This window comes from Oncorhynchus nerka, linkage group LG6, assembly GCF_034236695.1.
Source record: "Oncorhynchus nerka isolate Pitt River linkage group LG6, Oner_Uvic_2.0, whole genome shotgun sequence".
Classification (NCBI taxonomy): Eukaryota; Metazoa; Chordata; class Actinopteri; order Salmoniformes; family Salmonidae; genus Oncorhynchus; species Oncorhynchus nerka.
Window position 1 is genome coordinate 36,925,154 of NC_088401.1, and position 12,663 is coordinate 36,937,816.

The window sequence follows — 12,663 nt, forward strand, 5'->3', positions numbered from 1 at the left end:
CTTTTAGCCCCCACATTTTTGCAGCTCATCTTCCTTGCCAGCCAGTGGCACAAAGGGTACTAGGGAACAAAGTGCACAGACAGTGGTTAATGAGATTTTGTTTTGACAAACTTTTAGCCATCAGATCAAATTATTTCAAATTAAGGAAGGGGAGCGATGGTGGAGGACTGTGGCAGAAAAGAGAGGGGAGACAAACCAGTTTCCCACTGGGCCCAGACAATCGCCCTTTAAACTGCTCTGGAACACTTTAGACTCAGACAGCTTTGTAGACAGACAGGCCCAGTTTGATGCCTCTCTGACCTAATGCAAGTTCCCTCGATTGTCCTCCCACCAGGGCACCTCACATGCTGGCATGAAGCGAGGAACAACAGTGTTAAAATGGAGTCGTCGGTTTCCGTGGCTGGCTCATTGGACAATAGGCTAAACTCACTTCACTCACAGAACAGCCCAATAGTTTGGTTTTCATGATAATAATGAATTATGAAATATTTAATAAAAAATATTAAAAAACAAGCATGAAATATTTAATAAAAAAACAGAAAAAATATGGAATATGAACTCAATTTCAAACCTGGACAACTTTTCACATTCCAACAACTAGTTTCCCTGACAAAATGTATTATCCCTCTGAATGGGCCATAACACAAAATAATCCTCCAGTCCCATAATACCCATGCTACATCATATATAGGTGAAACATTCAATTACCTGAGTGTTTGATGTTGTGAATTTTGCTAAGTAACCTGAAATGAGGCCTATTAGACAAAATACAAATTAAGTCGTTCAAATGAGATAATAAGTTGTTCAAACGACTTAGTATCTTGTTTGAACAACTTAGTATCTCATTTGAAGGACTAAGTAAGAAGTTATTCAAACGAGATAAAGTTGTTCGACTGCGATACAAAGTCGGTCGACTGAGATACAAAGTTGTTCCAACAACTTACGTTGAGGTACGTTAAGGTAAAAAAAAGAGGTAATTCAAGAGTCTACGCTTAATTATTTTTTTATTCCCTGAGGCATCAGTGAGTCTAGTAGTCTGGTTATTTGAAACTGAGAGACTATGGCAGCTGTGACTAGATATGGAGGTAACAGTATCTAACCATTAAGGTTTGGAGCTGAGCTGGAACAAGACGGCCACAAGGCTTGGGAACATCACCCTGCTTGATTTACTTCCAGGTCATCTTCTCAAATGACTCATGAGCAGTCTGAGGCAAGCTCAGTCTCTGGCAAAGTCTGGGGCCAAATTTGTTTTACACTTTTCTCTACACCTGAAAACGTTTTGGAAAATAGGTTTTTCCAGGATGCTGACGATATGTGAAACCTCTATGTAAGACCTAAATTTCTTTGATTGGCATTAGAGTCATGACACATTATTGTAATGAATTGAAAATAACTGCAATTTAGATACAAGGTTATTCCAGGACAATATCTGCAACAGCCTGCCACTTACAATGTAATCAAATTTGACAATATTCTGTTTTCACTAGTACAACAATGGACTGTCAAATCATCCACTGCATGAATTATCTGGGTTAAGACGCAAATCAAAACTATAATGATGATACAATCTTGAAGCCAATTCATAACAGTATGGGACTGAATACGGAAGTAAAGCAGAAGAGGTCATCACTTTACATCAGATTGTGAACTGTGTGCAGACAAAGAGCACCAGATGAAAGAGAAGTCTGCAGAAACTGTTTCCTATGAAGGTCCTTCTGAAGTCTCCCACTTCTGTGGAACGAGTTTAATGTCTCTCCTCCTCCTCCATAAAAGTCACTAGTCAATGCTACACACAGCTACGGGGCAAAGAGTTAAAAACAAGAGGAGAACCCGTCTCCTTGATCCTAAAACCGGATACCCTGTTAAGCAGGCCGCATCCCCTCTCATGTGTGGACCGGAACTGGCCGCACTGCACATAACACAGCCCAACCATAATCCAAACCAAAGCCACGGTTTCATCCCAGGCCCAAGGGAGAATGGCATTGTGGGTAGAGTGTACACTTAGGGAGAGCCGCTACAAGGGCCACTCATTGGACCAAAGATACTGGCCTTAATATCATGTTCACACAATAAGACCCAACCCAATGAATGTACATTCTCCCTCCTACTAAAAACAGATGTGCGGGGACATAAACTAAACATGTACTGTATATCAACACTGACATTCAAAGAAAATAATATAGTTAAAATCAATTCTCAAACTGGCAATATATGCATGTAAGACATGCACAGAAGCATTTGAAAATACGTACACGGAAACAAATCCATAACATTTACTCATTTAAACATACAGAATCACAACAGTCATGCATATTCCCACACACTAACACACCACATTGATATATATTTTCCCTATTTTATTATTCTATCCCAATACAGAGACCAAACGGTTATAGGAAAAATATAAATTATGGCCATTCCCACAGTAGGCCTACTTGCGGCGAGTAAAACACAGCTATCGAATTACATGTAAATGTCAGATGGGAAAACCCACATGATTCATTTTCTGATAAACCAAAAATCTTTCCGTCCACAGATATGCCTCATTTTGTGGGCCCAGGCACTTAAACAAACTCCAATACCAGAATTAAAACAAACCGCATGATCCCTCTTGTGCCATAATAAAATATACGGCTGACTTAATTTGGCACAACGTCCTTTTCGGTTTGTAAATGGGTGTTCTAGTTGAGAAGACCTCATATAAGCATATTACAACCAACTGGTCTGTTACAAGCAGATAAAGATGTATTTTTCATGACAAGATTAAGACCTCAGGGGAAAGACCGCACCTGACCACAACTACATAAAACGCACCGCAATTATTTCATTTTAGCACATTTTGCATGCCTATGTGGGTTTATTAATCAGTTTAGTCTGAAAATGCATAAACATTTTTTTTTCTACATGGATAAAATATCATTCTTCCTACAGTACTTGACAATATTGCTTTGCTCTCATACATGGACACATGAGATATGTTTCAAAAAGAGACATCGGTTATTTGCTGTGTTTGGGCAAGACTTGACCTATAGTGCCGGAATATATGTATTACCACTAAAGGCTCAAAATCCAGAAAAATTTACCAGACAAGTGGCAAGGTTTGGACCAATTCTCCGCCCATCTATCTGAAGTTAATCTCCCCAAGAGTAATCATAACAGCAAAAAGGAAACCAAAAGAAACAGAAATCAAAGCTGAACTGGCCTGGCTGGATGACATTTATATGAATCCATTGACGCATCTCCAACATATCAGTCATTATAAAAACATTATGCAATACCAGTCAAACGTTTGGTTTTTATTTTATTTTTACTATTTTCTACATTGTAAAATAATAGTGAAGACATCAAAACTATGAAATAATACATATGTAATCATGGAGTAACCAAAAAAAATCAAAATATATTTGAGATTCTTCAAAGTAGTCACCCTTTGCCTTGATGACAGCTTTGCACACTTTTGGCATTCTCTCGGCATTCTCTCAATCAGCTTCATGAGGTAGTCACCTGGAATGCATGTCAATTAACAGGTGTGCCTTGTTAAAAGTTCATTTGTGGAATTTCATTCCTTCTTAATGCGTTTGAGACAATCAGTTGTATTGTGACAGGTTGGGGTGGTATACAGAAGATAGACAGACCTATTTGGTAAAATACCAAGTCCATATTTTAGCAAGAATAGCTCAAATAAGCAAAGAGAAATGACAGTCCATCATTCCTTTAAGACATGAAGGTCAGTCAATCCGGAAACATTTCAAGAACTTTGAACGTTTCTTCAAGTGCAGTCGCAAAAACCATCAAGCGCTATGATGAAACTGGCTCTCATGAGTACCGCCACAGGAAAGTAAGATCCAGAGTTACCTCTGTTGCAAAGGATACATTCATTTGAGTTACCAGCCTCAGAAATTGAAGCTCAAAAAAATGCTTCAGAGTTTAAGTAACAGACACATCTCAACATCAACTGTTCAGAGGAGGCTGCATGAAATCAGGCCTTCATGGTTGAATTGCTGCAAAGAACCCACTACTAACGGACACCAATAAGAAAAAGAGACTTGCTTGGGTAAGGAAACACGAGCAGTTGACATTAGACCAGGTGAAATCTGTCCTTTTGTCTGATGATTCCAAATTTGAGATTTTTTATTCAAACCGCCGTGTCTTCGTGAGACACAGAGTAAGGTGAACAGATGATCCCTACATGTGTGGTTCCCACTGTGAAGCATGGAGGAGATGTGATGGTGTGGGGGTGCTTTGCTGGTGACAATGTCTGTGATTTCTTTAGAATTCAAGGCATACTTAACCAGCACAGCTACCACAGCAATATGCCATCCCATCTGGTTTGCTCTTAGTGGGACTATCATTTGTTTTTCAACAGGACAATGATCCAACACACCTCCGGGCTGTGTATTGGCTATTTGAAGGAGAGTGATGGGAGTGTTGCATCAGGTGACCTGGCCTCCACAATCACCTGACCTCCACAATCACCTGACCTCAACCCAATTGAGATGGTTTGGGATAAGTTGGACCGCAGAGTGAAGGAAACGCAGCCAACAAGTGCTCAGCATATGTGGGAACTCCTTCAAGACTGTTGGATAAGCATTCCAGGTGACGCTGGTTGAGAGAATGCTAAGAGTGTGCAAAGCTGTCATCAAGGCAAAGGGTGGCTACTTTGAAGAATCTCAAATATAAAATATATTTTTTTGGTTACTACATGATTCCAAATGTCTTATTTCACATTTTTTATGTCTTCACTATTATTCTACAATGTAGAAAATATAAAAAATAAAGAAAAACCCTTGAATGAGTAGGTGTGTCCAAACTTTTGACAGGGATACTCTACCACTTAACAACACACAGTGTAACCCAGATTGCTCAAAAAGAAGATGGGACAGAATAATATAAATACGCCGCTCAGCTCAATGTATAATAAAAATGACAACATTGATTTGGATGAGGAACAAAACCTCTTTATTGCCCCCATTCTAAATGTAATCGAAATTGTAAGTACAGTAACGGCTAAGTACATGAAATCAGGGGGAAAACTACACCTCTAGCAAAATAGCCATTTTGGACAAAAGTAATTCACACTAATATTTTGTGATTGAAATCTATCCTCAATGTTCAATTGTTTTTTACATGACGCATCTACCTCCTTTATCTATCCGATGGTAGTCTCTGATTGGTTTACTAGTTAGGTTTTATGATAATTGTCTAAATAGCACTCTAACATAAAACACTATAATCAAAATGAAACAACATTTTAAAAAATGACTTTGCCGATTGCATAAATCTCTATGAGGTGCAGTGTAAAAACATTTTTTTATTGAGATCAAAATGGAGTGCGCCGTTCCTCCCAGTGTCTTTGCTTAATAAAAAGAGCAGTATGAGAGGTCACTCAAGCTTCCCCTGCAAGCAACCTGAAACAAGGCCAAGCTCCCTCTTGAACCCATTCAAATGCATTTCGAATGGACTGTGGGGCTGTTTTCTAGTGCAACAAAACAAATAATGCATCTTGATTTAGTGAGACAAAAAGACTAGGCGCGACTTTGGTCTCAATGGGCATTCCCCTGCTAAAATAAAGGTGAAATATGAATAGAAAATAAATAAGGCCAATATCAAAATAGGGTGGTGAAGCTTCTTCTTTCAGGTGTAGTTTTGTATGAGAATCAAACATCAAAACAAGTGATAGTAGGAGGTAGACCTAATAGTGTACTAATACTAATCAAGTGCCGAGTCTGCCATTTCGTTGTTTCTCAAATTAATGAGTGGGCCTTTATCAGTACCAACTCAGTGGCCTTGTGGTTAGTGTCTGTCATGAGATCAGAAGGTTGGGAGTTTGATCCCTGGCCAAGTCATACCAAAGACTGTAAAATGGGACCCAATTCATCACTGCTTGGCACGTAACTTTGCATTCAGTGGGTTAGCAAACCAGCACATGCTGCCAACAGACTTTAAAACTACTGCTGAACCTTCAAGGCCAAGCGTTTGCAACTTCATATTAACGTTTAAGTAAGTGCATGGAATGTTTAGCACAATAGATGTGACAAATATTGGAATGTATAAATAAGACAAAATGCACTGTTAAGAACAACCTGGGGAGGTAAATACAATTACTCCCATATGAGGTTGCTATTTCAGTATTTGAAAGAAAACAAACCCAAAAACAAAGTGGCATTATTGGAGGTATACATGTCTCAATTTAATGTAGGTATGAAAGTTCAAGCAGTAAGCCTGGTCTGAATGGAGCAAAAACAACAGAGCAAAAACAACAACATATTTGTCACTGTCCCAATACTTTTGGAGCTCACTGTAGATAAATTATACCTGACCAACTGGAATCCACACTTCAAGATTGCTTTGATCACACGGACTGGGATATGTTCCGGGTAGCCTACGAGAATAACATTGACGAATACACTGATATGGTGACTGAGTTTATCTGGAAGTGAATAGGAGATCTTGTAACCTCTGTGATTATTAAAACCTACCCTAAACAGAAAATGTGGATCGATGGCAGCATTCGAATAAAAGTGAAATCGCCAACCACCGCATTTAACCATGGCAAGGTGACTGGGAATATGTCAGAATACAAACAAATGTAGTTATTCCCTCCGTAAGGCAATCAAACAGTATAGAGACAAATTGGAGTCACAATTCAACGGCTCAGATACGAGACGTATATGGTAGGGTCAATCACGGACTATAAAGGGAAAACCAGCCACGTCGTGGACACTGACGTCTTGCTTCCGGACAAGCTTAACACACATTGCCACCAACGTGGCCTTCTTCTCCGTGGCCGACGTGAGCAAGTCATTTAAGCATGTAAACCCTCGTAAGGCTGCCAGCCCATACGACATCCCTAGCAGTGTCCTCAGAGCATGCGCAGACCAGCTGGAGGTCATACTCAAAATTTAAGTGGAAAACCACACTACAGGCTGATCCAACTTTGATGTAATGTCCTTAAAACAAGTCAAAATGAGGCTCAGTAGTGTGTGTGGCCTCCGCATGCCTGTATGACCTCCCTACAACGCCTGGGAATGCTCCTGATGAGGTGGCGGATGGTCTCCTGAGGGATCTCCTCCCAGACCTGGACTAAAGCATCAGCCAACTCCTGGAGAGTCTGTGGTGCAATGTGGCATTGGTGGATGGAGCGAGACATGATGTCCCAGATGTGCTCAATTGGATTCAGGTCTGGGGAACGGGCGGGCCAGTCCATAGCATCAATGCCTTCCTCTTGCAGGAACTGCTGACACACTCCAGCCACATGAGGTCTAGCATTGTCTTGCATTAGGAGGAACCCAGGGCCAACCGCACCAGCATATGGTCTCATAAGGGGTCTGAGGATCTCATCTCGGTACCTAATGGTAGTCAGGCTACGTCTGGCGAGCACATGGAGGGCTGTGCGGCCACCCAAAGAAATGCCACCCCACACCATGACTGACCCACCGCCAAACCGGTCATGCTGGAGGATGTTGCAGGCAGCAGAACGTTCTCCACGGCGTCTCCAGACTGTCACGTCTGTCACGTGCTCAGTGTGAACCTGCTTTCATCTGTGAAGAGCACAGGATGCCAGTGGCGAATTTGCCAATCTTGGTGTTCTCTGGCAAATTAAAAACGTCCTGCACGGTGTTGGGCTGTAAGCACAACCCCCACCTGTGGACGTCGGGCCCTCATACCACCCTCATGGAGTCTGTTTCTGACCGTTTGAGCAGACACATGCACATTTGTGGCCTGCTGGAGGTCATTTTGCAGGGCTCTGGCAGTGCTCCTCCTGCTCCTCCTTGCACAAAGGCGGAGGTAGCGGTCCTGCTGCTGGGTTGTTGCCCTCCTACGGCCTCCTCCACATCTCCTGATGTACTGGCCTGTCTCCTGGTACTGGCGCCTCCATGCTCTGGACACTACGCTGAAAGACACAGCAAACCTTCTTGCCACAGCTCGCATTGATGTCCCATCCTGGATGAGCTGCACTACCTGAGCCACTTGTGTGGGTTGTAGACTCCGTCTCATGCTACCACTAGAGTGAAAGCACCGCCAGCATTCAAAAGTGACCAAAACATCAGCCAGGAAGCATAGGAACTGAGAAGTGGTCTGTGGTCCCCACCTGTAGAACCACTCCATTATTGGGGGATGTCTTGCTAATTGCCTATAATTTCCACCTGTTGTCTATTCCATTTGCACAACAGCATGTGAAATTTATTGTCAATCAGTGTTGCGTCCTAAGTGGACAGTTTGATTTCACAGAAGTGTAATTGACTTGGAGTTATATTGTGTTGTTTAAGTGTTCCCTTTATTTTTTGGAGTAGTGTACATAGACAGGACCGCAGTGGAGAAGGTGGAAAGATTCAAGTTCCTTGGCGTACACATCACTGCCAAACTGAAATGGTCCACCCACACAGACAGAGTGGTGAAGAAGGCGCAACAGCGCCTCTTCAACCTCAGGATGCTGAAGAATTTTGGCTTGTCACCTAAAACCCTCAAACTTCTACAGATGCACAATTGAGAGCATCCTGTCGGGCTGTATCACCGCCTGGTACGGCAACTGCACCGCCCGCAACCGCAGGGCTCTCCAGAGGGTGGTGCGGTCTTCCCAACGCATCACATGGGGAAACTACCTGCCCTCTACAGCACCTGAAGTCACAAGAAGGCCAAAAAGATCATCATGGGCAACAACCACCCGAGCCACTGCCTGTTCACCCAGCTATCATCCAGAAGGCCAGGTCAGTACAGGTGCATCAAAGCTGGGACCGAGAGACTGAAAAACAGCTTCTATCTCAAGGTCATCAAACTGTTAAATAGCCATCACTAGCACATTCGAGGCTGCTACCCTATATACATGGATTGAAATCACTGGCCACTTAAATAATGGAACACTAGCCACTTTAATAATGTTTACATATTTTCCATTAGACATCTCATATGTATATACTGTATCTTAGTCTATGACAATGCTCAAACACATATCTACAGTTGAAGTCAGAGGTTTACATACATTTAAATTCAGTTTTTCACAATTCCTGACATGTAATCCTAGAAACAAAATCCTTGTTTTAGGTCAGTTAGGATCACCACTTTATTTTAAGAATGTGAAATGTCAGAATAATAGTAGAGATAATTATTTATTTCAGCTTTTATTTCTTTCATCACATTCCCAGGTTGTCAGAAGTTTACATACCTCAATTAGTATTTGGCATTGCCTTTAAATTGTTTAACTTGGGTCAAACGTTTCGGGTAACTTCCCACAATAAGTTCTGGCCCATTCCTCCTGACAGAGCTGGTGTAACTGAGTCAGGTTTGTAGGTCTCCTTGCTCTCACACTCTTTTTCAGTTCTGCCCACACATTTTCTATAGGATTGAGGTCAGGGCTTTGTGATGGCAACTCCAATACCTTGACTTTGTTGTCCTTAAGCCATTTTGCCACAACTTTGGAAGTATGCTTGGGGTTATTGTCCATTTGGAACAACCATTTGCGACCAATTTAACCATTTAACTTCCTGACTGATGTCTTGAGACGTTGCTTCAATATATCCACATAATATTCCAGCCTCATGATGCCATCTATTTTGTGAAGTGCACCAGTCCTTCCTGCAGCAAAGCACCCCCACAACATGATGCTGCCACCCCCGTGCTTCACGGTTGTGATGGTGTTCTTCGGCTTGCAAGCATCCCCCTTTTTCCTCCAAACATAACGATGGTCATTATGGCGAAACAGTTCTATTTTTGTTTCATCAGACCAGAGGACATTTCTCAAAAAATTACGAACTTTGTCGCAATGTGCAGTTGCAAACCGTAGTCTGGCTTTGTATGGCAGTTTTGGAGCAGGTGCTTATTCCTTGCTGAGTGACCTTCAGGTTATGTTGATATAAGACTCATTTTACTGTGGATATAGACACTTTTGTACCCGTTTCCTCCAGCATCTTCACAAGGTCCTTTGCTGTTGTTCTGGGATTGATTTGCAATTTTTGCACCAAAGAACGTTCATCTCTAGGAGACAGAACGCGTCTCCTTCCTGAGCTGCGTGGTCCCGTGGTGTTTATGCTTGCGTACTATTCTTTGTACAGATGAACGTGGTACCTTCAGGAGTTTGGACATTACTCCCAAGGATGAACCAGACTTGTGGAGGTCTAAAAGAACATTTCTGAGGTCTTGGCTGATTTCTTTTGATTTTCCCATGATGTCAAGCAAAGAGGCACTGAGTTTGAAGGTAGGCCTTGAAATACATACACAGGTACACCTCCAATTGACTTACATAATGCCAATTAACCCATCAGAAGCTTCTAAAGCCATGACATCATTTTCTGGAATTTTCCAAGGCACAGTCAACTTAGTGTATGTAAACTTCTGACTTCAACTGTATATATTCTTAATTCCATTCCTTTACTTTAGACTTGTGTGTATTGTTGTTAAATTGTTAGATATTACTGCATTGTTGGAGGTAGAGACACAAGCATTTCGCTATACAGGCAATAACATCTGCTAAACACGTGTATGTGACCAATACATTTAATTTGGTATGAATGATGGTCGCATGAACAGGGTCCGAACAGGAACACATTAATGAATGCACTAAGTGGTGAAGAATGAATCGGCTTAAGTGGAAGGAGAAACATAAGTTAGTACAATGTTCAAAGTGTGATGTTGTTGAACTACCTGAGCCACATTGCCACAGTTAACATTGCTTTCAAACAAATCCAAAACGGATATTATTGCAGTGCACAATAACGAAAATGTGGATTGAGAAGGGCCCTCTGCTTTACTGAAAAGTAATGGTGATTAGAATCCAACTGAGAGTGACAGTTGAAACCAGCTTGGGGGCAGTCTGGTTTAGTGGCATAACACATCATAAACTTCAGTTGGGTTCCTAACCACATGATCTACTTCAATAACAGAATCTACTGTAAATCACACTAAATAGTTTGTTGTGTCCCGTTTGGAAGGCTGGTGAGCTCTTTCTTCAAATCTCCTCATAAGCACTTTCTCCCAGCCAAACTACTGAGCAATTTTTACTGAGGGGTTATCAAATTCAACAATTATGCAATTAAAACGTTCTTCTACGGTAGGTATCAAATAATTTAAATTGTAGAAATGTGAAAAAAATATTCTGCACACCTGATTTTACCTCTGAACATTAATTGTTAACATTTTGGCCTGAGACCAAGACCGGTCCTCCAGTATCTAATGTGCTTGGAAAGTGGAGACCTCATAGAACATTAAAAAAGGTACGTTTAGGAGACACCGTCGCGCTAGCTAGCACTGACATTTGCAGTGGCTAATTAATGCTAAATAAGTGAATTGTTTGGCCTCACAATTAGCTAAGATGCTTAGCTAGCTAGCTAAAATTGTTTACAGTTAGTTAGCAATCATTTCAACACTCTTTTGCTTGGTACTGTAGCGCTGCCGTATCAATTATAACCTGTCAAAAATTGTGTCACGAGGCCATGCATATCCATTTTCTATGCATATTGGAAACCTTTGCAACCGATCAAGCCACCGGTCTCACAGACACAGGTAACGCTACTGTATCAGACTGAAGGGTATAAATGAAGGAAACCTGGTTAAGTGGAAAGCACGCTGGTTGCACTGCACCTGATATGGAACGATGCTCTCATGGGCTGTTCCCCATCTCCTGGCTTCCTTCCCAGCATTGAGGTAATTTGCAGCAATGTGTGTGAGACAAGCCACCTGAGAGAGAGAGCGAGAGAGAGAGAGAGAGAGAGAGAGAGAGAGAGAGAGAGAGAGAGAGAGCAAGAGAAGGGCACAGTGAGAGCCGAGCTTGAAATCTATGACCTGTCAGCAAGCTCATTATACCCCGCTGCTTAGTGAGTCCAGTTAACTCAAACCTTCACAGCACTTTGTTGTGAAAACAAGCAACAGCTCTACCACGTCTTGCAACATGCTTCACCTCTACTTTTCCTTTTCGATTTATCATTCACTAAATAGCAACTGTCTATTGTCAGCTGATATATATTAGACGTTTTGAAGGTTTTAAGCACTAAGAGTAGCATTTCAGTATCTCCTGTTGTGTCAATGGCAGACTCCCGGGGTGAGTTGACAATGCCCAGATGAAACCTCATTTGAGAGGCTCTGCAGCTGAGACAATATTTAGCTATGTAAACACTGATGCTTTTAGAAGCTGTTGACGCAAATGTTTAAAGGAACATTCGGCGAGTTTGCCAAGATCAAAGCCCTGTAGTGATGATTTAATATCAGAAATGGGATGGAGGGTCTCCACACAGCATCTGCATTCTTCCTCTAAGCCCCATTCCAACTACCACAGCAAGCCTGGCCTGGCACACAGCCATGAGTCGGGCCTATCCATCTCCAACAGCTTCTACATTCAGGTAATTGTCCACTGTTTGCACAATTTTGGAACATACTGTCTCTCTTCGTGTTTAAATAACACGGTCAACTTCTTGAGTTCTATAGTTTGTTCTTTAACGGACTCTCAACAAAGTTAAACAATCACACCTGAAAGTGTGTAAACATCTGTGTAAATTGGTAATAATAGCAAGATTGATTATGACAATAGTGGATGCCATATGAATAGCATTGGATTACAATTCAATCCAAACTTCTATTTAAGAATGTCTCAAGTCATTCTTTATACTGTGTCTTGTGTCGGGACTTCGTTCGGATGGGGGGTGGTCATTCATGCCAAGTACCGCAAGACTACTC

General features: G+C 41.7%; 1 protein-coding gene across 3 annotated transcripts in view; it reads right to left on the reverse strand.

Annotated features, from left to right (window-relative positions):
• sugct (succinyl-CoA:glutarate-CoA transferase) overlaps positions 1 to 12,663 on the reverse strand; it is a 163,387-nt gene that overhangs the window by 114,581 nt on the left and 36,143 nt on the right. For all 3 annotated transcript variants that reach the window (XM_029661577.2, XM_029661578.2, XM_029661579.2), the window contains exon 9: positions 11,575 to 11,670. In XM_029661577.2, coding sequence (XP_029517437.1) covers positions 11,575 to 11,670 — 96 coding nt within the window. The remainder of the gene's footprint in view (positions 1 to 11,574; positions 11,671 to 12,663) is intronic.